General features: G+C 33.6%; 1 protein-coding gene across 2 annotated transcripts in view; it reads right to left on the bottom strand.

Annotated features, from left to right (window-relative positions):
• FBXL5 (F-box and leucine rich repeat protein 5) overlaps positions 1 to 25975 on the bottom strand; it is a 54021-nt gene that overhangs the window by 22449 nt on the left and 5597 nt on the right. Inside the window, exons 2-6 of one of the 2 annotated variants that reach the window (XM_044680071.1) lie at positions 16085 to 16300; positions 9194 to 9289; positions 6743 to 6929; positions 5177 to 5359; positions 2863 to 2988 (exon numbers count right to left, since the gene is read on the bottom strand). In XM_044680071.1, the coding sequence (XP_044536006.1) occupies positions 2863 to 2988; positions 5177 to 5359; positions 6743 to 6929; positions 9194 to 9289; positions 16085 to 16300 (808 nt within the window). The remainder of the gene's footprint in view (positions 1 to 2862; positions 2989 to 5176; positions 5360 to 6742; positions 6930 to 9193; positions 9290 to 16084; positions 16301 to 25975) is intronic. The other variant, XM_044680072.1, reaches the window with a different exon arrangement.

Here is a 25975-nt window from a genome sequence, read left to right as displayed (position 1 = left end):
GGGCCTCTTTGTACAAAAATATATAGAGCAACTCTTTTTGTGGAGGCAAAGAATTAAGAAATTGAGGTGTCCATCAATTAGGGAATGGGTAAAGAAGCTGGGATATAAAATTGTGATGGAAAACTATTGTGCTATAAAAAAAAAAAAAAAGATGAGTAGAATAGTTTCAGGAAAAAAAAAAAAACATGATACCAATTGAAGTGAGCAGAATCAGGAGCACTGTAAATCACAGCAACAATATTGTTAACTATGATTAACTATGACTTAGCTACTGTGATCAATACAATGATCTAAGATAATTCCAAAGGAATCTTGATGCAAAATGTTAACCATCTACTGAGAGAACACTTGAAATTGAAGCATATTTTTTCTTATTTTTCTTGCTTTTTATTTGCAATATATGTAACATGGAAATGCTCTGAATGGCAATATATAAGTGGGTATCATATTTCTTGCCTAACCAGTGAGGGGTTAAAGTTAAGAGAATTTGGAACTGAAAATAAATTTTATAATTCTTTTTTAAAAAGATAGATCTATGGAACCAGTTTCTTTCAGCTAGAAAGGATTAAAAAGTGCTTAATTCAACTTCCTTTACAGATGATGAAAATGAGAAGTTAACTGACTTGCCTAAGATCAAATGGCTAGTAATGGCGGTCAGAATTAAAATTAAGGTCTTCTAACTCCAAGTATAGTTCTCTTTTCATTTCACCACATCAAATTCAAATCTGACTTTAAAAAAAATTACATTAGTCAAGAAGCAATTTTTAAGTAGTTACTAATTGTCAGGTATAGGCTAAGGGACAGAGATTCAAAGAAAGGCAAAGGACAGTCCCTGCTTTCAAGGAGCTCACAGTTGATGGGAGAAAAAAAGAAGCAAACACATATACAATTGAGATAAATATATATATATATATATGATAAATTATAGATAATCTCAAAGAGAAGGCACTATGTTAATATTAAGGATGACCTCTTGAAAAAATGGGACTTCAGCCAAGGCCTGAAGGAAACCAGAAAGTGGAAATGACTAACAAGAGAGTTCAAAACATGAGGGACAGTCAATGAAAATACTTAAAAGCTGGAGATATGTAAAATAAGAAAAAAACGGCATTTTTAGGTAATCAGGGAAGTCTCAGTAAAACTGCTGAAACAGTTCATAAAGCAGTGAGATCAGGAAGCAAAAATCAAAAAGGAACATCAGTGAGGTTTTGCTGTCAATAAGGTATGTTCAAAATACTTTTTAAAGTAACTTAGAAAGTTTAGATAAAAAGGTAAAAATTTCTGGGAAGCTACAAGCATAGAATTTTCTATTCAACATTCTCTTTCCCCATCTAAAAAAATGATCTATCTATACTAAGAAGATTAAAGGAGTTAAAACTTGTGTCCCATTTTTCAGGTCCTGTTGATATATACATCCTGAAGGATGCAACTCTAGGTAATATCCCTAAAGAGAGAAGCCAAATCATTGTCAATCTTAAAGAAAATCTTCTCCTATCTTTTTAGAACTGTCATCCAAAACTGGGAAATAAAAGAATTCCAATCAATCATAGTTAATAAAAGATTACAGCTAGATCTCATTATAATAAAACAAGCCGTCTAAAATAGAAACAAAACTAATGACAACTATAAACATGAGCTAATGAATGAATTTGCTAAGACCTAGAATCTTAGGGTCATGTTTGTTGTGACTTATTAAAAATATAAAATTTATGTCTTTCAAAGACTTCCTTTTTTAATTACTTAGATTGTATTCCTATCTCCTCCTAGTTCCTCAAAATATTGAGATTTTAATTCCATTTTTATATATACCTTTACATTGTTTGAGGATTCTATTCCTTAATGTTCACAAGGCCTAACATTTTAAACATAATGGATTTCTTGTCAAACTTATCAAAACTTATTTTCCTCCCATGTGATATAAACAAAGATCACTATTTTATAATGCATGAAGGTTGAGATCCAATAGAGCCTTATAACCTCAAACAAATCTCATTTTCTCACCTGTTTTCTAACAAAAGTAAAGATAAATACAACTGAATGTTATGAACACACTTCAAACACTTTGGAAGAAAAACATTTAAAGTGTATTTAAAATAGTTCTAGTATTAATGATAATTTTATAGATCATATGATTCTATATTTAAGTAATATACACCAAATATCTAGAAGTACCTGTCTTTCAAAATAATACCCAAAAAAATTATCCCACTGATCAGTCACAAATATACTAAAATAACAATTATTACTCAATTTTCAGAAAAAATTGAGTTCTCTTCCAGATGAACTAAGTAGGATAGCTTATTTGATAAACTAAACTATAAACTTGGTTTTAAGCAGGAAAAAAGTTGGTCCATGACTTTTTTTTTTTTGTCTGGTGTAGTTATAATCACATCTTTTTTTTTTTTTTTAACCCTTGTACTTCGTTGTATTGTCTCATAGGTGGAAGATTGGTAAGGGTGGGCAATGGGGGTCAAGTGACTTGCCCAGGGTCACACAGCTGGGAAGTGGCTGAGGCCGGGTTTGAACCTAGGACCTCCTGTCTCTAGGCCTGACTCTCACTCCACTGAGCTACCCAGCTGCCCCCTATAATCACATCTTTCAATGATTCTATTCTAAACTGCTATTGGAATAACAAGTTCCACACAGTTAAAATAATGGTATTAATATCTTGCTACAAAAAGTTTAAAAAAATATAGCTATAAAAAACAATGTACAAAACTATTATCAGTAAGCAATGACAAATTTTTCATTTGTTTTACATAATCACCTAATTTAAGAGGCAAAAAACTATTTGTATTCAATTTGTGAAAGTACAAAGAAAATACCATATAAAAACTAAATTTTGTTTATAATTTGGCTTACCAGACTCATCTATATCAGCATCTTCATCCCATTCCTGAAAAGCTCGACTTTCATCTTTTCTATTTTTCACCCACTCCTCATCAGGTTCAGTATCAAGTTCAGTTGCTGGACCATTATACCAGTCACCTTCTCAACAAAAGGAAAGAAAAGGAACAACATAAGTGCAGATCAATTCTTCTTACAACAAATCCCATTATAACAAACATCACTGCATAATGAAAAAATTTTGAAGAGACTTCTGTGTTACAGAGAGTGGCCCATCAATTTCAAGAAATACATCAAAATTCCAGTTCAACAAAAAATTTGGATAGTTCATTGAAGTTCATTGTAACAGGATCTGACCTTTAGGCACTTTGATATGTTCAACATAAGATGTTAGCACAGGAAAAATTAACCAATAATGTGTTTAGGGTATACCCCTCTTCCTTTCGAAGGTTTTCAAATTTCTATAAATAAATAAACACATACTAGTCTGCATTGTTTTATCTTTGATGTTTGGATTTTTTTTTTTGGTTTGTTTTAGCTTGAAAAAAGCAAAATAGCTATAATCCCATTCCTACCAGTAACCATATCAATACAGCAATAATCTTACATGCAATCTTAGAAGTCAATGAAAGTGACCTAACCTCTGACCCCTACTGGTGAAAACTGTGGCTGCATACTGGCCATGGCAGTAGTACCCCAATATGCTGGTGTTGATACACAAAGGCAGGAGTTTCTGGTCTGCAGTGAATTGATCAGGAAAACAGAAGTAGGTGGGTACAGAAGTCAAAGGGGAAGATACAAGGAAAAGCTAAAGTTCTAGCAGAACATACTGCAATTACTATTTTAATACAAGCATATGGCGTCTGTACAGCTAACGGTTACTATGTAATTTCAGTTTCTCAATTATTTTATTACATACATCCAAGATGATCAATTTGCTTGAAGGACCAAATAAAACTTACTTCTTGCATAGAATTTTTGATTAAGCAAATTCAAAAGAAGCAAAAATATAGGTCACATAGAAATTAATTATATTCATGTTGGCCCTGTGTTTAAGGAGATAGATAGATGATAGATAGATAGATATAGATATAGATATATACACACATATATATCTTTTAAATGGCTCAAAAACCTTAAAATATTAGACTTCAAAGAAATACCATATGTCACATGGTATTTAATCTGTCTGTGACATTATTAAACATTTCAAAATATCTATAAGGACAAAATGTGCCCAGTGTGTTTACCTTTGTTAACCCATCATTCATTATTTCATTATTATATGCCAAGAAAAATAGTTAATCAGGAAAACTAAGTCTCCAAAGAAAATTATCATTTATGGTATGGATTTTAATAACTGAGAATAAATATCCAAAGGAATGACTACAGTATATCTATTAAATGAACAAAATGACATTTAATTGTTTTCACAGAATATTTCATTTCCAATTAACATTTTTAAAAAGTGAACTGAGGGGAACAGTTAGGTAGCTCAGTGGATAAAGAGCCAGCCCTGAAGACTAAAGGTCCTAGGTTTGAATCTTATCTGGGACACTTCTTTAGCTGTGAGACTGTGGACTTAACTCCTACTGTCTAGTGCTTACTGCTCTTCTGTCTTGGAACCATTACTTAAAGCATTGATTCTAAAAAAGGTATGGGTTTAAAAAAAAACAAGGGAATTGCACTTCTACATTAAGAAATCTAAAAATATAACTGAGTTATATATATGTTCACATATACACAATTAGGTGGGAAAACACATTTTCAATGTAACTGTCACAATTATATAGTAAACCAAATGGTTGCAAAACTTACAAATATGAATTTAAAGCTAAATAATACCTAAAATAATAATATTTAAATTATTTTTAAGTCAAAGAGAGAAAAAGTGTAGTTCATATAATGTTCCATTTTATCTCATGCCTGAATGGAGTCCTCATGAAAAGACCAAACTTTCTATAATGTATTGATGTAAAAAGGATTAAGTTATCATGAAAATTTTAATTTCAAATTGAATGCTTTGCAAGAAAAATAATGAACTATTAGTGAATTCTCTGCCATCTTTCCCCAAATCTATCTATATCTCGCTTCTTTTTTAACAAAATTTTTATTCTGAATAAATATTTAGCCTCTTCCAATTCCAATCTACTGGCTTATTTTAGTTTTTATTTAATTTTAAAACAATTGTAAAATATTTCTATATCAAGAAATTGTTTTGTTAGCTGTGGCTTTCCCTCTTAACTTTTTATTTAACTTAGATGCATTCTATAGCTAAATAAGAAGCTTAAGAAAATATTCTTATAAAAATAAAGTTATAATCACTTACCTCTAGCCCAATGAACAGGGTAAAGATGTTTCCAGAGAGATCCAGTTTTAGCCAGCTGAGACCATTTAGTGTTAACTTGACTGCAACGACACAACTCTTGAGGATTAAGGTAACTGAAAATTGTCAGCATTACTTCGGGAGGAAGATGGGTAATATTTGTGGAGTAATCTGGCACTTCAGTTTCTGGGGAAAAAAAAGAGAGAGAGACAATCATTCAACCCTAAAGCCTGTAAGAAATGAACAACAAAAACAAAATATATAATTCTATGTATAAAAGCCAATGCCTGAAGTTGGATTCCTCCTACCTGAAAGGTGTACAAATGAAACAATATGCATAGAGGTTACGAGGGGAATGCTTAACTTGCTAAGGATCTGTATGGTCAAACTACTCTGACATAAGTAATTCTTTATTAATGGGATGCACAATTTATGAAGAAACTGAGTTAACTTCCTTTTACAAAGGCATCAGAGGAAAACAATCATTTGAAAAAGGAACTAGACAGGTTGTACAGCTTTAAAAGCAGACAAGCCTTTATTAAAACAAGAGGTGTGAAACATGCCATATTATGAAATCCAAAAACTTATTATCGTTACTTACTGGTTAACTAGATGTTTATCATTAGCAATTACTTTTCAAAATTAAGCAAGCCAAAATCATTTCAATGTTTTGCTCTTTGTATAGATATCTGCACATCACCTACTGCTAGATACTATTTTTCAATGTAGTTGTGGCATGAAGATAACTTCGACTACTATAGTTTCTCAGGAAAAATGAGAAGGAACATGAAAGGTATCTCATAAATTATGCCAAGAACTGACTACGTTTCATAACTGATTAGATTCACAAAATAACCTGAAGATTATATTTAGAGAAACAGGAGGGAAAGAAGAGTAAAAGAAGAAAGGAAGAAAGCAAGAAAAAAAGGAGGAGAAGCAAGGAAGGAAGGAAGGGAGGGAGGAAAAAAAGAAGGAAGAAGATTCAAACTATACAACTGAAATTTTCTTTGAAGGAGTGGGAAATTAAAATGCAACAGGTATGATGCTTTTAAATCTTATGTTATAATTACAATAAAACATGACACAACCAGTGTTGTTTCCCAGTGAAAAATCAAGTTTTATGGATTTAATGATGACCTACACACTTCTGTTTCAAATTATAGTCCCTAAATTCTTCATTTAATAAAGAAAGGAACAAAGGGAACAAATTTCATCAAACATCACTCAGAACATTTCAATCCTGGGAATATAAAAAGAAAAAAGTATCTCTCGGTGATATGCAATAAATACACATTTAATTCCAAAAAAACACAGTTCCCTTACTTTCAATCTTCCCAGATTTATAGCTATCTAAAAGATAACAAAAGTCATCACCTTCCTCTCCATTATAAGAGATTAGTGCCTTTGCACATACTTAAAACAAGATAAGAAGTTTAAACCTAATTTAAAATTTCAGTTCTTAATTAAAATAGAAATTTCATTTCTAAAATCCCTACAAAAATCTGTTTCATTTTTGCGAGCTTTTGCCAGTAAACAGAGAATTATTTTTTAAACTTCAGTAAGCCTTACCTTTATCTGTTTTCTCATCCACAGAATACTTAAAAAACTTCTGTCTCTCTTCAGCTTGATTCCAGAGACTAAGCCCTCTAAGAAGCTCCGCAGTGTCCTTGTGAGAACAATGTTGTGCAATCACTTTCTTTTTAATATCCTTTAGCTCTTCATAGGTAAAATATTCCATCAACATTGGTTGAAAAACCTAAGTTAATTCAAAGTCAAAAAAAAGTATTTGAAAAGAAATAAAGTTATGATTTCCAAGTATTAGTAGCACTATCCACATATTTTTTATTTAAGAGTAGTTTCCTTTAGAACTCTAAAAATCAAAAAAATCCTAATATTCAGAACTATAGCATTATATGAAATCTTCTAAAAATGAATAAGATGCTGATCCAACTTTTAATTACAAGGAAATATGCGTGTTTAGAATATTTTACACCAAGTTCAAAAGAGGAAACTGCAGAAACATTAAATTTACTGCAAATGATACCTATAAAAAAGTCAAAATGATCACAAAAATACTACTAACAAAATAAGTCTAAGCTTCAAATCAGATCTTAACTTTTAGTCATTACCAAGTTTTACACTCATTTGGCATGTCTTTTTATTTCTAGCAGGCCTCATTACTCACTAGAATAATGAAAAAGGACTTAATTCTCTGCCATCTAATTAAACCTTTACAGGTATTTTACTGAATATTTTAAATGAAGATCTGTTTGAAGGAAGCAGGACTCTATGACCCATTAAAACTACCAAATACCAATCATTGAGGCAACTAGGTGGGTCCATGAATAGAGAACCAGGTCTAGAAACAGGAGGTTGAAATCTGGACTGAGATAATTATAAGCTGTGTGACCCTGGGCAAGTCACTTAAACCCCAATTACCTAGAAGAGTAATTCTTCTGCTTTGGAACCAATATTTTGTATTGATTCTTAGAAGATAAGAGTTTAAAAAACTTTAATCATTAAATTGTTTTGTTCATAGCACAAACCAATTCTGCATATAATTATACACTCGTTTAATTATAAATCAATATCCACTTGATGGAATATAAACTAGGGTATCTTCCATTTCAAGATTTAAGTGGATAGTAAATCAATGAATAAATTCCAATTTGGGAGAATGAGTTCAAAAGTTGTCTCACAAAATGAGAAGCAATAGCTAAACTAGTGAGCAACAATCTGATTTGTTGATATTTCACTTTGATAATTTTTTTCAAACTAGAAAAATGCTAGAATTTTAAGATTTATCATTTACATATTTTATATTGTTAAGACTTTTGAAAAATGTAACAATGATAGTGCTAGTAATAGCTAACATTTATATAGTTCTTTAAGTCTTGTGAAGCATTTTACATAAATATTTTCTTATTTGATACTCACAGGAGTGGTACTAATAATAGGAGGTACTATTGCCATCCCTATTTTATAGATGAGTAAAAGGGACCAAGAGAGGCCACATGTCATGCATAGGATTATAAAGAGAAGATGGGTATATACATACTAAGACTGGCAAAGAGAAAGACCACCTCTCCTCATCAGAAATTGGGAGTAAATAAAATCCAAATCACCTATCTTAAGAGGTTTTTTAAAGGATAGTGGCAATGTTGGTTCATATACTTAAGTATGTAAGAGAGGGCATTCCTTTAAGGCAGGGGTCCGCAACGTATGGCTCTTTCTGCAAGAGCCATAAAGTCAATTTTTTTTCAGGCGCTGTTACAGGAGCGCACACTGTGAGCACTGTACGGCTCTCACGAAATTACATTTTAAAAAATGTGGCGTTTATGGCTCTCACAGCCAAAAAGGTTGCCGATCCCTGCTTTAAGGCAGTCAGGGTTGCTAAATCTAAAATATTACAAAAATCTAGAAACAATCTGTTGATTACAACAGGGAAAATGCAGAAATGTGGCCAATTTTATATTACTTGCAAGAACATACAAGAGTTTTCAGTACCAAAACTCATGCTATGCTAGAGAAGATACTTACTTGCTTATAAGTTCCATGAGGACTATCTCTCATAGGAATCTATACATTTTAAATGCTCTATATTTATTCAAATTAACTAAACTTATAAATAAATGAACTTATAAAAAATTAAACTAATAAAATTAACTAAATTTATTTGATAAAATCAAAGACCACTAGTGCAAAAACATTATTATTTCCCTCTAAATTTAGTACAGAAATAAAAAAATGTTATCTTAAAAGTTCACTATACAGGTTTTAGAAAGATCTCAAAATATAACTGCAAAGTACCAGGTACCTGGTACAAGGAAATGCACAGAAGAGGAGGAACTTAAAAATCAAATGAAGGGAAATTAATCCACAAACAATTTGGGCCTCCTAGCTTCATTAGCATTCCCTAGGGTCTACAATAAGATAAGGATAGAGCCAATTTCACCTCTATCAATACAATGACTTATCTTAAAGAAGATTCATTAGAAAAAAAAATTGATGTATGCTCACTTCCTCTTCTTCTTTCATGTGAGGAAGGAAATCTCTTGTAAAAGCTTCCAGCCTCTCCTTCAGTTGTTTTGCATAATTTAGCTGCTCATACTCATTCTGGATAAAACAAAAAGAAGTATAATTTTAAAATTAATATTGAAATATTTTATTTTTATCCCATATTGATCTCAGGAAGCAGTTTTAAACTTTATGTGAAATTTTTACAAAATAAAGTTATAGTAACATGCATATAAAGGCCTTGTGAAAAGAAATGCCCTCATAAGAGTAAGCCTTAAATTTCTATAATGTAATTAAACAATTTCTGGTATAAAATACTACAGAATGCCTCACAATTTTGATTATGTGCATTTTTACTCAAGTGAAATTTGAAATGATCATTAATCGCCTAAAAATCCAGAAATTTTTATGAGAATTTAGATAATGCCAATTTATCTTCATTTTATAGACATCTGCTAACAATTATAACTGATCTTACCAAAGATGTAAGCAAGACAATATCACAGGGGGCATAATTAATTACAGGGGAACAATATTACAAATGTTGAATGGTCAAAAGCTATTATAACAGTCTCACAACTTGACAGTGATTTTTGGTTATAATGTATTAAGTGTTCATTGAAAACCATGTTAATTGAGGCAATCTTGGGAAATATAGATCTTTATTAATTACTTCTAGTGATATTCCACAAAGATTACAGTATCAAAGTTAGAACCTACAGAGGTAAATACAGTCTCTCACGAGAATGAATGAACAGTTCTTTCTTCTCCTAATTATTCATCATCATCATTCCTTTGGATCCAACCTCAAATAATAGATGATCCTTTTTTCTCCCAAAATGACTTTTTAAAAATTTATTTTTTATCTGTAGTTTTTCTTATCAAACACAGCATTTTTGACACACATTTACCCTTCATAGGATTGTCATGGGTAATTTTAACATTTATCCTTAAAGTATCTATTTTAGGTTCCTTTTCAATGCATGCTTTTAATATCTAAATTGGTTGGTGTAGTCCTTGCCCATGCCACCTACCCCATTTACTCATTACAACTTTATCTTTTTACCTTGAGAATTTTATTCCCAAGTTATTTCCCATTCTTTTAGTGTAGATTCTTTCTACAGAATTTTGAGTCAAGGGATTCTAGCTATCCTTTCTCAAAAAACTTTGGCATCTGCTTTCCAAAAAACTAAGATACACATTAACTATGTCTAGTTTTCTTGTTCTCCTGTCACAAATACCAAGTTAAAACAATCTCACTTCCCTTCCCATCTCCTATGTTCCCATAATTTCAAATTCCTTAATAGCAGACAACTACATAGATCAAAACCAAATGGCTTTATGTCTGTGTTAATCATGCACAAGAAATGCAGCATTCAGCTGGTACACAGAACTAATAAAGATTTATTAAATTTAGTCAGGTGGCTAAAAAACTGTATTCTAAATAAATTAAAAGCAAATAATGATCAAGCCATTCCCCAATTGATAAATGGGCAAGAGACATGAATAGGCAATTTTCAGGTAAAGAAATCAAAAGTATCAATAAGCACATGAGAAAGTGTTCCAAATCTCTAATAATTAGAGAAATGCAAATCAAAACAACTCTGAGGTATCACCTCACACCTAGCAGATTGGCTAAAATGAAAGAAGGGGAGAGTAATGAATGTTGGAGGGGATGTGGCAAAATTGGGACATTAATGCATTGCTGGGGGAGCTCTGAACTGATCCAGCCATTCTGGCTGGCAATTTGGAATCATGCTCAAAGGGCTATAAAAGAATGCCTGCCCTTTGATCCAGCCATACCATTGCTGGGTTTGTACCCCAAAGAGATCATAGATAAACAGACTTGTACGAAAATATTTATAGCTGCGCTTTTTGTGGTGGCAACAAACTGGAAAAGGAGCGTATGTCCTTCAATTGGGGAATGGCTGAACAAACTGTGGTATATGCGGGTGATGGAATACTATTGTGCTAAAAGGAATAATAAACTGGAGGAGTTCCAGGCGAACTGGAGAGACCTCCAGGAACAGATGCAGAGTGAAAGGAGCAGAGCCAGAAGAACACTGTACACGGAGACTGATATACTATGGTAAAATTGAATGTAATGGACCTCTGTACCAGCAGCAATACAATGACCCAGGACAATTCTGAGGGATTTATGGTAAAGACGCTACCCACATTCAAAGGAAGGACTGCAGGAGAGGAAACATATAAGAAAAGCAACTGCTTGAACGCATGGGTCGGGGTGGACATGATTGAGGGTGTGGACTCGAAACTACCACACCAATGCAACTACCAACAATTTGGAAATTGGTCTTGATCAAGGACACATGACAAAACCAGTGGAAATGTGCGTCGGCCATAGGGGGAGTGAGTGCGGGGGTGGGGGGTGAAGGGGAAAGGAGGAGCATGAATCATGTAACCATGTTAAAAATGAATATTAATAAATGTTTGGGAAAAAAAAGCAAATAATGAATGTACACGATGAGATACAGAGTTAACTATCTCAGCTGACCATGTATTAAATAACTGGTATCGACTTACATTAATTTTTGTAGGGTTTATTTTTTAAGTCACAAATATCCTTGTTTCTTGGTGCAGTTTCTTTCAGCCCTTACCACCATTTACACAGTATATTTAAAAGAAAAACTGTCAAACAAGTGAAAATGGGATGAATTCCATCTCAAAAAAAATACCACGGGTTCATATAAATAAAAAAGGAAAATGAGCATTCTTGGGAAGCATCTTACAAAGTTATCACAAACCAATAGTTATCCAATCATAAAAAAAAATTGTTGATGGCCCATAATAAGATTTCTCAAAAAGTTTTAGCATTGTTACATTCAGAATTCAAATGCAATGAAAAACTCAACTCCCCCAAATATGTCTTACTTGGTAGCTAGTTTTAATAAATAATTTTAAAAGAGCCCAAAACTTCTACACACGTTTCATTTTTAAAATGGTTTCAAAAAATGACTTATAAAGAATAGTCATCAAAAATTGTTCTTTTTAAATTAAGAAGTTTCACAACTGCAAAAAATTGTAAAAGTATGGTCTGTACAATGGGCATAAAAGTGGCATGAATTTTATTCTTCATTCCTGCACATCTATATGAGCAGTTATTTAGTATATAATGAGGAAAAGAGTCTGTGAAAGGTTTTCATGATCCTAAACTTCTTTCCTTACATTTCTTCTATCCTCTAATCCCAATACAGGAAAATGTATTTCCTTCTTCAAGTCTATATATTCTTTTATACTCTAAATCCCAAAGAACCAAATGCAAACTACATATTTGAGCCAAAAACTTTTAATTTCAACCTACATATAAAAAAGTATCCCAGATGTTCTTTTGTTTTGCTTACTCTATGTAATATAAATGAGACTTTTTAAGAAAATAAAGGCCATAAAACTTTATAGAACTTCCAAAAATAAACTGCATGTCCAAGCCAACGATTCTACATAGAAGTCAAACATTGTACTTAATTGCTAGGGATACAAAAGCAAAAATAAAATAGTGGCTACTATTGGAGATCTTACTTCCATTGGGGATATAGCATGCATATTATAAATATGCACAAAACACAAAGTAAATACAAGGTAAATGGAAGAGTTACTAATAACTGGGGAGGTCTCATACAGGAGGTAGTGTTTGGGCTGAGTACTGTTTAAGAGACAGAGGTAAGGAGAGAGTATTTTATTACAAATACTGAGAATAGCTTATGCAGAGACTGAGAGACAGGAGATGGAATGTTAAATATGAAAAACAGCAAAAAGGCCAAGACTGGATGGAAAGCAGTGTGTGAAGGGGAGAGGTGCAAAGTAATAACCCTAGAATAGTGGTTTAGGCTCAGCTTTACAAAGGGCTTTAAAATCACAAAACAAGGGGTTTTTATTTGATCCTGGAATCCATAGGGAGCCACTTAAACTTACTGAGCAGTAGACTTGTGCTTCAGAAATAGCACTTTGGAAACTGTGTATAGATGAACTGGAGGAAAAGACTTGACAGAAAAAAACAATAGGAAGGCCACTGCAATATTTTAGTGTTATCTTTTGCACTTCAAACTTAGTAAAAAAAGAAAATGAAATGTGTTTAATTGACTAGCTGTCACATCAATAACCAATAAATATAAGTTATGGAGAAGCAGAATTCTAATTAAGTTAAGCAGTGTTTTAGGTTTTTTTTTAAATGTTTTTAAATTTTTTTTATCATGGACTCTTTAAGCAATATGGTATGGACCCCTTCAGAATAACAGTATTAAATACACAAAATATATAACAATTCAATCACTTATTTTTCAAAGCATTATCAACTATAAATATATTACATAAAATAGTGACTCTCTAACACAATAAATGAAGTCACAGGATAACATACTACTAGCACTTCCTAAAGCACTTTAAAGTTAAGTGATAATAATTGTAAATTGAATAACAAAACTCCTTCATTCTAGCTATGAAATAAAATGAAAAAAATACTGTTTCCAAGAGTTCTAATTAACAAGATTTAAATAGTACTTCATAATTTACAAAGTGCTTTCTTTTTCATAATCCTTTGAAATAAGTGGTAGTCATATTATTCTCATTTTATGACGATGAAACAAGCTCAGAAAATTTAAATGCATGCAGTCACTTAACTTGTGTGTGACTAGCCAACAGTCACACAGAGAGTAAATGCTTAAAAGTGGGGCTTTGATCTAAGTCTACCAACTCCACGTTCAGTGTTTTCCACTTAAATTAGTGGCTTATGTAAAAAGATTTTTTTTTTACAATTTTAATTGTAATTTTACTACAATTTACAAATTTAAATAACCACATTTAATAGCATTCATCTAATTTTTCCTTTTAAAAGCTCCTCCTTCACAGAGTTTAGAGTATGCATTAGTACCCCAGTTCACATGATGGCACAACAGTTATTTGCCACTATTTCAGGGTTTATGACATTCCTTCCATGAGGTTCTCCAAAACTTCTGCATCTACCTTTTTTTCCTATTTGTTTAATGGGGGAGCACACCTCAGTCATCATTCTAAGTCAGGATTCTCCAAATTGTAGATGACAAAATCTCTAAGATATTTGTTTTAACATTTGTCTCTCCGTGAGTTCATTAGCATAGTCAACAACTTACACTCTCAGCAACTGTCCCTTCTATGAAATATTTCACAAAATATAAAAAGCACTAAATAAAAGGAAATCAAAAGTAGCTTTTTTTTTTTTTTGAGAAAAAACCCTTGCTCACTTCGATCTAGAAATTTAACTCATAAAACACTCCCAATAACTTTTACATAGCTATAGGTTCTACAGGAGTACTTTCCTCATAACTCAGTAAAGCAGAAAGAGCCTTTATTTTGTCAGGACAAATGCATCAAAAGTTTAATATACTGGGGGCAGCTGGGTATCTCAGTGGATTGAGAGTCAGGCCTAGAGACAGGAGGTCCTAGGTTCAAATCCGGTCTCAGACACTTCCCAGCTGTGTGACCCTGGGCAAGTCACTTGACCCCCATTGCCCACCCTTACCACTCTTCCACCTATGAAACAATACACCGAAAGTTAAGGGTTTAAAAAAAAAGTTTAATATACTGCATTTTTCATCAAAATTAATAATAAAATGGTCTAAAATGTCATCAACTGAGTATCAAAAAGATAAGACACAGCAATTCCCATAATTTTTGTAAAAACATCTAATACAATTACAAAAAAGTGAATTATGAGAAAAGCACATTTTATAATCTATCTTTGAATGTTGGTCAGTTTTGTCAAAGTCAGGAAAATGCATAATCTGTATCATCATAGGATTTGGACCCTAATTTTAAAAAATGCCAGGTTAAAAGTTATACTCAAAATTACAATTCTGATAAGTGATATGAAAATATTAATAGGCACAGCTAGGTGGGTTTCAGTGTATTGAGAACCACCCCAGAGACAAGAGGTCCTAGGTTCAAATCTGGACTCAGACACTTCCTAATTGTATGACCTTGGAAAAATCACTTAACTACCATTGCCTAGCCCTTATTGACAGCTCATCTGCCTTGGAACTAAAATATAGTAGTGATTCTAAGAGGGAAGGTTATGGGAGTTTTAAAATAAATGAATGAATGAATGAACTAATTAATTAATGGATGAATGAATGAATAAATAAAAATAAGAAAATATTAACAAATATCCATTCCAAACCCTTTCCTAGTTCTCTTTCTCCAAGACTCAGGATTATTCATAAAAACTCAATTAGTAAAATTAATATGCAAAGACAGTGACTAGTTGCTATCTGGGCCTATTCCATCAAAACTAGAAGTAGAGATAAATCAGGATCAAAGGCAAAAGTACTCAACACTTTAAGCACATCCAAGAAAATTTTGAACTTAATCACTACCCTCAAAAATGTCTTCAATCATTTATCATATTTATTGACTTCAATAACAACAACAAAATAAAAGAGTTGATAAACTGGCAACAAACTTACAATGAATAAGAAGCATTTGGACCTAAGTTTTAACACTGTAGTTGATTGTCACTTAAGACTTTTCTTTGAATTCACCCAAACATACTTGAAAATTTTACTGTTTCCACTGGACTTAGCATTTTGGAACGATCTAGAAGAATTCACTTTAATTCACTATGAAAGTCATGCTCTAAACACAAAAAAACAGTAAGTGGCATCCTTTAGCCTTTAACTTTTCATATTTTGTATTTATTGTGAAAGTAGATATGGAAAGACATAGGTATGTTGTCTCTGCGATGGAATATATAAGTCACTTGAGAGTAGGGACTCATTTTTTAAAAAATCTCTTTCCAGTTGTTAGCAGAGCGCTTAACATATAATGTGAACTGATGAAACTCTGGCAAGTTTTGTCAATGAGCAAACTTGAGACTATGAAAATATTAAATATTTTAAAACTTACCTTCACATTCTTCAACCCTTTCTCAAAGAGACTAAGCATCTCAGAGAGTTTGTTGTCAGAGTGAACATTATAAATGGTCCGGCTGCGTTGCTGAAGCAAGCCAATAATGTATTCATTCTCAATCTGTTCATGCATTTTGAATTCCTTGAATGTGGCATACAGAGATTGCAGAAGAGCACGGAAATCATTGTTGTTGGAAAAGTTGGTTTTAGAAAGCTGAATGGAAATAAGTGTTGAAAATAAAAACAATTCAAATTAACTTGAAAAAAGAATGTTATAATCCTTACTATTGTTAACTTATTTGTATATCCCTCCCTTTCTATGATCTTAAAAACCAAAGACTAAGACATTAAATATTAAAATTTTATGTTTCTAAGACCCCAGACTACTGTTTTTTTAAATTTAATTATCAAGTAAAATAACAAAAACATTAAGGACTGGTTCTATGACGTTCCTTTGGATATATTTAAGAGGACAATGAGATCCTCACGAATAAAATTGTAAATTTGATAAATAATCCTGAAAAGGTTGAGAGTCAAGCAGAGAAAGGAAGAAACTGGATTGGTCTCAGGTAAAGATAAAAGTTACAACATGATTTCCCCCAACATTATTAATGTTATGTTAGGAACATTATTTTATATGTGTGTGTGTGTGTGTGTGTGTATAGATATGTATATCTATACACACAAAATAATCTGAGACATTAAGATGTCTATATACCTGTTTTGCGAAGCACCTGGTAAGTAGTTATTCATCATTCCAAGAATGAGGCTATATTGTAAGTAATATATAATAAACATTATATATAAGATATAATGTTATTATAACTATTAATTAAGCACTTCAAATATTTCCTGAATTAGATATAAGGTATCTAAGCATTTCTTTCAAAAATAAAAGATACTAAATATTCAATAAATTGTCTAAGATAGTCTAGAATAGTATCACAACAAATATTGGGGATATTAATCAAGAGAAATATAGTGTAAACTACAGAAATTAAAACATTAACACTAGAAAAAGAATAGTTTAGGAGAGCAATAAATCTAAAGAACAAGAAATTTCACAATTTGATCACTTTCCCAAATATGACTGTCCAAAATCAGCAATGACTCGCTACTTGATCTAGTTTTTAACCACAATTAAATGACAAAATTAAGATTCAACTTTAAATACCAAAGAATATACTTCAAAATCAGATTACAGTAGCCAAAGAAAATTCAAATATTCATACCCTATAAATCTTAAGACTATTCTCTACCCATTATATATTATTCTCTACTCATTACACCAGTTCCCAAGACCAATAATTAAATAGGAATGGGGAAAGGAGCAATCAATGAGCACATTAGATAATTAAATGTTTGTGGAATTTATTTTCTGATTGAGTCTAGCACAATAGTGAAAATTCCCTCAATTAAATAAACTATACTTTCTAAAGATGTTTTGCAATTTCAACACATACAATCTGATCTTTCTTACTGCCACTTTTCAACTACAAATTCAGACTAATGACAATACATCATTAAAAATAAAGGGAAGGGGGCAACTGGGTGGCTTAGTGGATTGAGAGCCAGGCCTAAAGACAGGAGGTCCTAGGTTCAAATCTGGCCTCAGATACTTCCTAGCTGTGTTGTAATGAAGTAATTTAGGAAAAATTACTTCATTACAGTGTGACCCTGGGCAAGTACTTAACCCCCATTGCCTAGCCCTTACCACTCTTCTGCCTTGAAACCAATACACAGTATTGGCTCCGAGACGGAAGGTAAGGGTTTTAAAAATTTTTTTAAAATAAAGGGAAGTAGGTGAGTTACATTTTTCTTATGCCAAATTATACCTGAATATGCATATTTGGACATGTATTGACTAAAGAAACAAATACTATTTAATAGTCCTTTATGAACCAATGTTTTTTTCATTTAAAATAATCTGTTGGGAAAAAAGGTTTTCAAAACCTTTCATTTAAAATTCCTAGTTTTTTTGCTTTATTGGTAGCCATGTTTATAGCATAAAATTAGTAACAAAATAAGATTGTGCTATAGAAGCTTTATCTGTATCTCAGACAAAAACCATAGAGAAGGCATTCTATTTCAAAATAAATGTAAAAGTAATGCAATTAAGTCCTAAAAAAAAAAAAAAAGGTATTTTTATTTGATCAAAATCAAAGTGAAGAGGTTGGGGGGGGGGGGGAAACAAGGGGAAATTTTTCAAATATATTTTCAAGTAGTAAATACAAGTAACTACTTAAAAACAGTAAATTGGTCATTTAAAATATTCTTTATAATGAGAGCAATTTGGGCCCCCAAAAGATAAAAATTACTGAGTAATCCTTCAGAAAGAGTGGTAGCATATTGGACAGAATTTGAGCCTTGAAGTCAGTGAAGACCTAGAACTATTATCAAGGAACTTAAATCCTGGTTCTACCACTTACTATCTGAATAACCTTAGGAAAATTGAAGGTTAATCTAGATGACCTCTATTATCCATAAATCAATCAATAAGTAATTTATTAAGCATCTACCAAGTTCCAAGTACTGTGCTAGGTGCTGAAAAGATAAAAACACAACAATCCCTAAAACTTTTCCAAACATAATTCACTATTTTTTTTTTAAATAGCAAACTTTAAAAATTTTTTAAAAACCAAAAACTAATGGGGTGATGTTCTTTTTTGGTCAGATTTTTCTCTCACAGAGAAACCTGAATAAGGATAAAATGGAAAAGTAAGAAGAGGTAGAGTAGTGCAATTGGAAAAGTGCTGATTCTAGAGAGACAAAGGACTTGGATTTGAACCCTACCTTCAATACCACATAACCCTGACCAAAACATTTAACCTCTTTAGACGTGAGTTTCTTCATCATTCAACTCTTCAGCATGACCCAAAAGATTCCTTCCAGCTTGAAATCTATAGTAGCTTGAGGATTTTGTAAGTCAGTTATGCTCACAGCTTAGAAATTACTTGTACATCATAATTTTCAAAATATTTTTACTTATTATTAATTATATTCCATCAGGTGTTGTTAGAATTTAATTTATTTCAGTTCAAACACCTACACAGTCAAATTACTTAAATTTTCAACTTTATTATTATATAACAATCAAGAACTAAGGGACAAAACGGTTATCATTTGTATTGAAATTTTAGAAAACATATTTTGGTGTCATAAGTTATCAATTCTCTTAACTTCATAATACCTCTTTTCTTATCAGTCCTCTTTCCTCCACATTCAGGGCTATTACCTTATTTCAGGGCCTCAACACCTTTCACTATTACAATAGCCTACTATTCTCCTGTTTTCAGTTTCTCATATCTTTCCATTCCATCCCTCCACAAGCAATTATTAAATTGATATTTCTAAAAGCACAAGTCTGAACAAGGCACTACCCAAATCGAGAGCCTTTAATGGCTCCCTACTTTTAGAATAAAAAAGAAACCCTGATGTTGGGCATTTAAAGCCCTTCAATCTGGCTCCAATCTTTCCAAATTTATTTCCAATTATTTCTTCATGTAGTCTACATTCCAATGAAAAACGTCTACATATGTTGCCCATAAATAGTACTACATATCTCCTTCCTCTTTGCCTTTACACAGACTTTTCCTCTATGTCTGGAATGTCTTCATTATTTTCATTTTGTGGAATTGCTAGCTCCCTTCAAGACCGAATGCAGAGGGCAGGTAGGTGGCTCAGGGGATTGAGAGCCCAGCCTAGAGAAGAGAGGTCCTCGGTTCAAATCTGGCCTCAAACATTCCTAGCTGTGTGACCCTGGATAAGTCACTCAATTCCAATGTCTAGCCCTTACTACTCTTCTGTCTTAGAACTGATGCTAAGATTGAAGAACAGGTTAAAAAAAAAGATTCAATGCACAATGACACCTAAAGCATATGTTATGTTGTTTTGTTAAGTTGTTTTCAGTGTCTGACTCCATAACCCCAATTGTGGTTTTCTTGACAAAGATACTGGAGAGGTTTGCCATTTCCTTCTCCAGCTTATTTATTTATTTGTTTTTTCCCCCAGCTCATTTTTAAAGATGAGGAAACTAAGGCAAATGGGTGACTTGCCCAGAGTCACACAATAAGTGACTGAGGACAGATCTAAACTTGCCTAGATGAATCTTCCAGACTACAAACCAGCATTATTATCCACTGCTCCACCTTGCTGTACTCCATGTGATCCACCAGACACTTGGCATGCATTCCCAGATTTCCAGATTCCCCTAGTTTTTAATACTATACTTCACCTCCCATCCCTGAAATTAATGCATATATATTTTTATACAAGTATTATAGGATTACCATTTTAAATAAGGAAAGGTGAGGCCCAGAGCAGTGAAATTACTTGTCCAAGGTCACAAAAGTAAGAGCTCAGATTCATAGCTATAACATCTGGTTCCAAATCCTAAAGTTTTTAAGTAGTAATTCTTCATGATTCTTCTCATCCAAAGTACACTAACCTTAAAGTTGACTTTTTAAAATATAGATATGGGGCAGTAGAGTGGCTCAGTAGAGGGAATCAGGCCAGGAGACAGGAGGTCTTGGGTTCACATATGACCTTGGGCATTTTGTGTGACTCTGGACAAGTTACTCAACACCACTGCCTAGCCCTTACTATTGCTCTTCTGCCTTGGAACCAATACTCAGTACTGATTCTAAGTGGGAAGATAAGGGGGATTTAATAGATAGATAAATGGATAGATATAAATATTGACAAATTTTCCTACTGGTAGTACAGCATAATACAAAGGACCTCAACAACCCATAACCACAGAACTTTGTCATATTCAGTAGTGCTCAACAAGATAGCACAGTATCCTCATGGTACTGAATGAATAAGAAATCATCATATAAGAAAGTATCCAACATAAAGGATATCTCAAAATCCAATTCCTCTAAATCGTTGGTATACACTAAATATTTCAATAACATAGGACAGTGATGGCAAACCTATGGCACTCAAAGTGCTCTCTAGGGCACAAAACCCTCCTCCCCCAAGTTCATTCCTAGAAAAGCAGAGAGACTCAGGCGGGGATGCTCCCTTCCTCATCTCCACTGTGTCTGAAGACATTTTTTCACATCCTCTGCCCCTCTTCTCAGCAGCACAATGGGAGTGCACAGGGGGTAAGGTGAGCAGCCACTCCCCTCCCCTCCCCCACCCACACCCACTGAGGACACTCCTCACTTCACTAACCCCTCGGCCCAGCAGCCCAATAGGAAAGCTTCCTTCCTCCCCTGTGCAGGATAAGGTGGGGGGGCCGGGCATGTCTGGCACTTGGTGAGGAACAGACACAGCACTCAGTCTGGGGGGTGGGGTGGGGGCAGGAATCTAAAAGATTTGCCATCACTCAGGAGAATTTCTGATAATTAGCAAAAGGATGAGGAAAAAGAGATGTCATTTCAAAACTCTTTTTATCAGCAATGAGATCTCTAGAGATCTGATCTGCCCAAGATCTACAAACTATGTAGAAGTCAGACTAGGGTCTTTCTGACTCCATGGCTGGCCAACATTTTATCCACTATATCATACTATTTCTGAGGCTATAAGCTCTGTCGACCCCATAGGACATTATTAATATTAGCACTGCTTGCTTTCCCTTCTCCAACTCAATTTGACTATATATTCATGTCAATAAGTATCTTATTAAGTTGAGGATATAAGGCAGAAAGACAGTCCCAGCCCCTCAGTACTTTTACAACCTAATTAGAAGGATTGAAACATGCACAGAAGTAAGACTGATTTAAGGTAATATAAATGTGGCAAAGGAAAAACCCACACGAAAAAGTACTCAGAAAATTTGAGGAGGAAGAGTGAACACTTCTGACTAAAAGGATCTGGGAAGGCTTCAAAAAAGAAGTGGCACTTGTGCTGAACCTAGAAGGAAAGGATTTCGGACAGGTACAGATAAGGGTGCTGAAATGAAATATGTATGAATGTATAATTCAAATGTAATTTATACACCTAAAAAGGTCCATTGAACTCAGGTTGAACCCAGATTCCATGGATCCTTAATGCCAGGCCAATGAAATTGTATTTTATCCCCTAAACAGTACAAAACCAATTATAGCTATTGAACAAGGAAGAAACATATGAATTGTGAATCAGGAAGATTATTCTGGCAACTATATAAAAGGCAGACTGGAGATGGGAAAAAATTGAGACAGAAAGAATGGTAAGGAGGCTGATAAAATAGTCCAGGAAAGAGGTGTGGATGGAGTAGACAGATGCAAGAAAAAACAACAGGACCTGGCAGGTGACTATAATATCAGGGTCAAAAAAGTGAAGAGTCAAAGATGATGTCAAAGTTTCAAGCCTATTTAACTGCAAAGAGAAGAATAAAATCAAAAGAACTTATGAAAGGGCAGCTAGGTAGCTCAGTGGATTGGGAGTCAGGTATACAGACAGGAAGGCCTGGGTTCAAATCTGGCCTCAGACAGTTCCTAGCAATGTGATTGTAGGCAGTCACAAGAAAAATGGGCTGAGGCATACTTCACACTATATAATAACTGGATCAATAATATAAATAATTTTAATCACTTTTAAAAAGCCAGGGAAAAAAATCTGAAATGTGGAGAGGATGAACATTTATTAAGCAAATGAGAAAATCTTTGAAATTTTAAATGGTTTTGACTACATTAAAAGGATTTTGCACTATTAAATAATGTCTCTACTAAAGGTTGTGGGGAAAAATTTGGTTTTGCAGTAGTTATAAAGACCTGACTAGAGAAAACACTGTCTTAGGTGACAGTCTTAGGGAAGATCCTACATCATATCTATTAGATATTCAAATATCTCATAGAATTTTGCTTGAATTGTCCCTCATATTAAAGTTAACTGTAAACACACCTTTATTCCCTCCAATAAAATGCAAAATTCAAATGGTCACTGTTCTTTTAAATCTGTTTTTTACTCACCAGACTAGCTAGCACAGTATTAGCAGGTATTTAAAATGTCTGTTATTTGAAAAGAGAGGTTTAAATTATTCTATGTATCTTATGTACTGAATAATCAAATTTATGCATTTTAGAAACATTCTAGAAGATTCTATAAAATATCCTCTAATCTTAACTGAGACCATTATCCCTCTTTCCCTCCTTTCCCCCTACTTTAATAGTTTTCAAATGATTTGCACACATGTCCATTTCTAAAATGCTAGTTCACTAATAATGAAGCTAACAGTGAGTTATGAATTGATTCTTTACAGTTACTTAGTATTCAATCTCAGTGCCCACCAAATAATTTAGAATCTAAATCTAACATCTTATAACCTCTTCTCTAAAATGTCTATGACAGGCAGCATGGAAGGTAGAAGAGGTCTCAAAACCAGGAAGACCTGGGTTTCAAGTAGTGCCTCGGATACATACTGGCTGGATGACCCTGGCAAATCAATGCCCCAGGCAACTGTAAAGTTCTAAACTGGTGGCTATCTGTATAGCTGGAGTTAAGTTTCCTCATCAAAACTTTAAGTTTCAAATTTTTATTGTAGGGGGCTGCTGGGTGGCTCAGTGGATTAAGAGCCAAGCCTCAGACACTTCCTAGCTGTGTGCCCCTGGGCAAGTCACTTGATACCCCCCCCCACCCCCATAGCCTAGCCCTTACCACTCCTGCCTTAGAACCAATATGCATTATTGATTCTAAGAGGGAAGGTAAGGGTTTAAAAAAAAAAAGGAGGAACTGATAGATACTTTGATTGGGTACAAGTAGCCAATATAATTGGGATAATGTCTCTGAAGTTGAAATGATATCTGAAATAAAAATAACTACTTTTCCATCTATGGCTGGAAAGATTTGTTGGAGAAGAGTTTCCCATTTCAACTCCAAGCTGCAACAATACAATTTTTAAATTGAGGAGAAACTCTTAAATGCCATCACGTGGGTGGAGCCTAATCCTCTCCAAACAACCAAAAGATTCAGGATTTCCACAAGCAAAGACTTCCAGCTTCTCTAGGGATGAAGGGGGCAGGGGCTAATGGATCCCCAGTATAGTGCCAGGAATATAGTAGGCACTAACCATTTGTTGATTAATTCCTCTATGGTTCTCAGAATGTGAATCGTTTTTTTAGCATAAAGAAAATAATGCGTTTGGATACTAATCCATTAAAATTTGTCCTCTTATATAAGTGCTACACTGAAGTTCATTTTAAAATTTTATCCTAACTGAAGAAAAAGCCTTTCTAAACAAATTAAGAGGTAAACAGCATTGCAAGAATATGTAACTTACAAGAAATCACAGGAATAGCCTGTACGTTTTCCTCCTCAATTTTCAAACAGTTTCTGTACACCAGAAATTTTCAGTGGAAAACAATGGCTACTTCTTAAGTTCTAATTAAGTTCTAAGTTAAGGAGGCAAGGTACTTACTCTCAATCATAAAACAAGACTGGCCAACAAAACCAAGCCTAAATCTAATTAGGTCCCACCAATCAAAGTTCTCCCATCAATTAGCATTTGGTCTTAAAGTCAAAAAATCTTAAATTTTCTTCTTGTGTAAACACAATGGTGTTGTAGAGGTTACAAAATGTTAGTTAGTTTAAAAAAAGTTACTATCATACAACCAATGATTCCCAGTTTTGTCTACTGTTCAGGTCACATGCTTTTCCCTCTTAGGCTTTTTCTGTCTTTGGCCATTTCATAGGATTGCTGAATTTAGAACTGAAGTGTAACCTTAGAGGTCATCTAATCCCACCCTTAATAAATGAAGAAACTGAAGTCCCAAGAGGTTTAGTGACTAGCCTAAGGTCACACAGCTAATAAGTAAAAGGGAATTAAAAATCAAGTTACTCGAACTTGGAAACTACTCTTCATTTATGCCAACATCACCAAATGGTAGGCAACTATTTTTTTCAAAGGACACAATTCAAATACAACAATTTGTGATGGTGTTTCTTGGTACTGCATTAGTCACTAAACTGTTTGGACAAAAACAATTTGAAAAGATAGTTAAAAACCTTTCCATCTATCAGTGAGATTTTTGAACAATAACTGTAATGTACTTCAAGCTTCCGTTTTCCTGGTTATCCACATAAACACACAAAAAGTTATTACATCTTCTGTTTTCCAGGTTAAGTAAACATCTAAAATGTGAAGTTTTAAATGCTATGAATTGGTACCTAATTTACATGTCCTACAGTTTGTTATGAGATAATCTATGCCTAGTCTTCCCCATTATCATATATAATCAAGTCAAACTCACATGAATTAAAGATTTTTAAATTATCTTTAATTTATTTTTAGATAGCATGTGGCAGGCAAGCTCCTGGCTGACTTCAATATAGTAATTCAGAATCTTGTGCTGAAATGGGGCAATCTAAAGAATCTCAAAGTAATGAAATCTTCTGCACAGAAAGCCTAAAATTCATAAGAAGATTTCTGAGCCGAGAGAGGAGCCTATGGATCATCAAATTAATCTCCTTCACTTTGCAAATGAGGAAAACAGTGATCAAGTAACTTGCTGGAGAAATCACACAGGTGAGTGGGCATACAAAACCCAAATAGGTTATTTTCACTCCCATCCTCAAAGCTTTCACTGTACTGCCTGCCTTCCCACTAGGGAAAATGTTTCCAAGAAAACTACTGGGGCAGAGCCCCCTCCTCTACTCAGGGTCCTTCCAGACGCGCAGGAAGGGAGCATGGGTGAAAAGAGCACAAATCCGAGTCTTCTGGCCAGAGGTGCTGAGTGACCTGAACGAGGCTTTATCCCATTCTACCACACACACACACACTTTAAAAAATAAAAGAAGGAAATTTAAAGGGAAGGGAGAGAAAGCAAGTTGATAAATAGGTTCGGATTCATTGCCTTGGGAAGCAGGGAAAGGAGGAAGATTGAAGGAAAAGAGATGGAGTGAGATGGGGGAGGGAAGAAATGAGAGAAAAGGGTGAATAAGGGAGGGGGAGAAGGAGTTG

Source organism: Gracilinanus agilis, chromosome 6, assembly GCF_016433145.1.
Source record: "Gracilinanus agilis isolate LMUSP501 chromosome 6, AgileGrace, whole genome shotgun sequence".
Classification (NCBI taxonomy): Eukaryota; Metazoa; Chordata; class Mammalia; order Didelphimorphia; family Didelphidae; genus Gracilinanus; species Gracilinanus agilis.
This window is presented reverse-complemented; position numbering and strand designations above follow the sequence as displayed.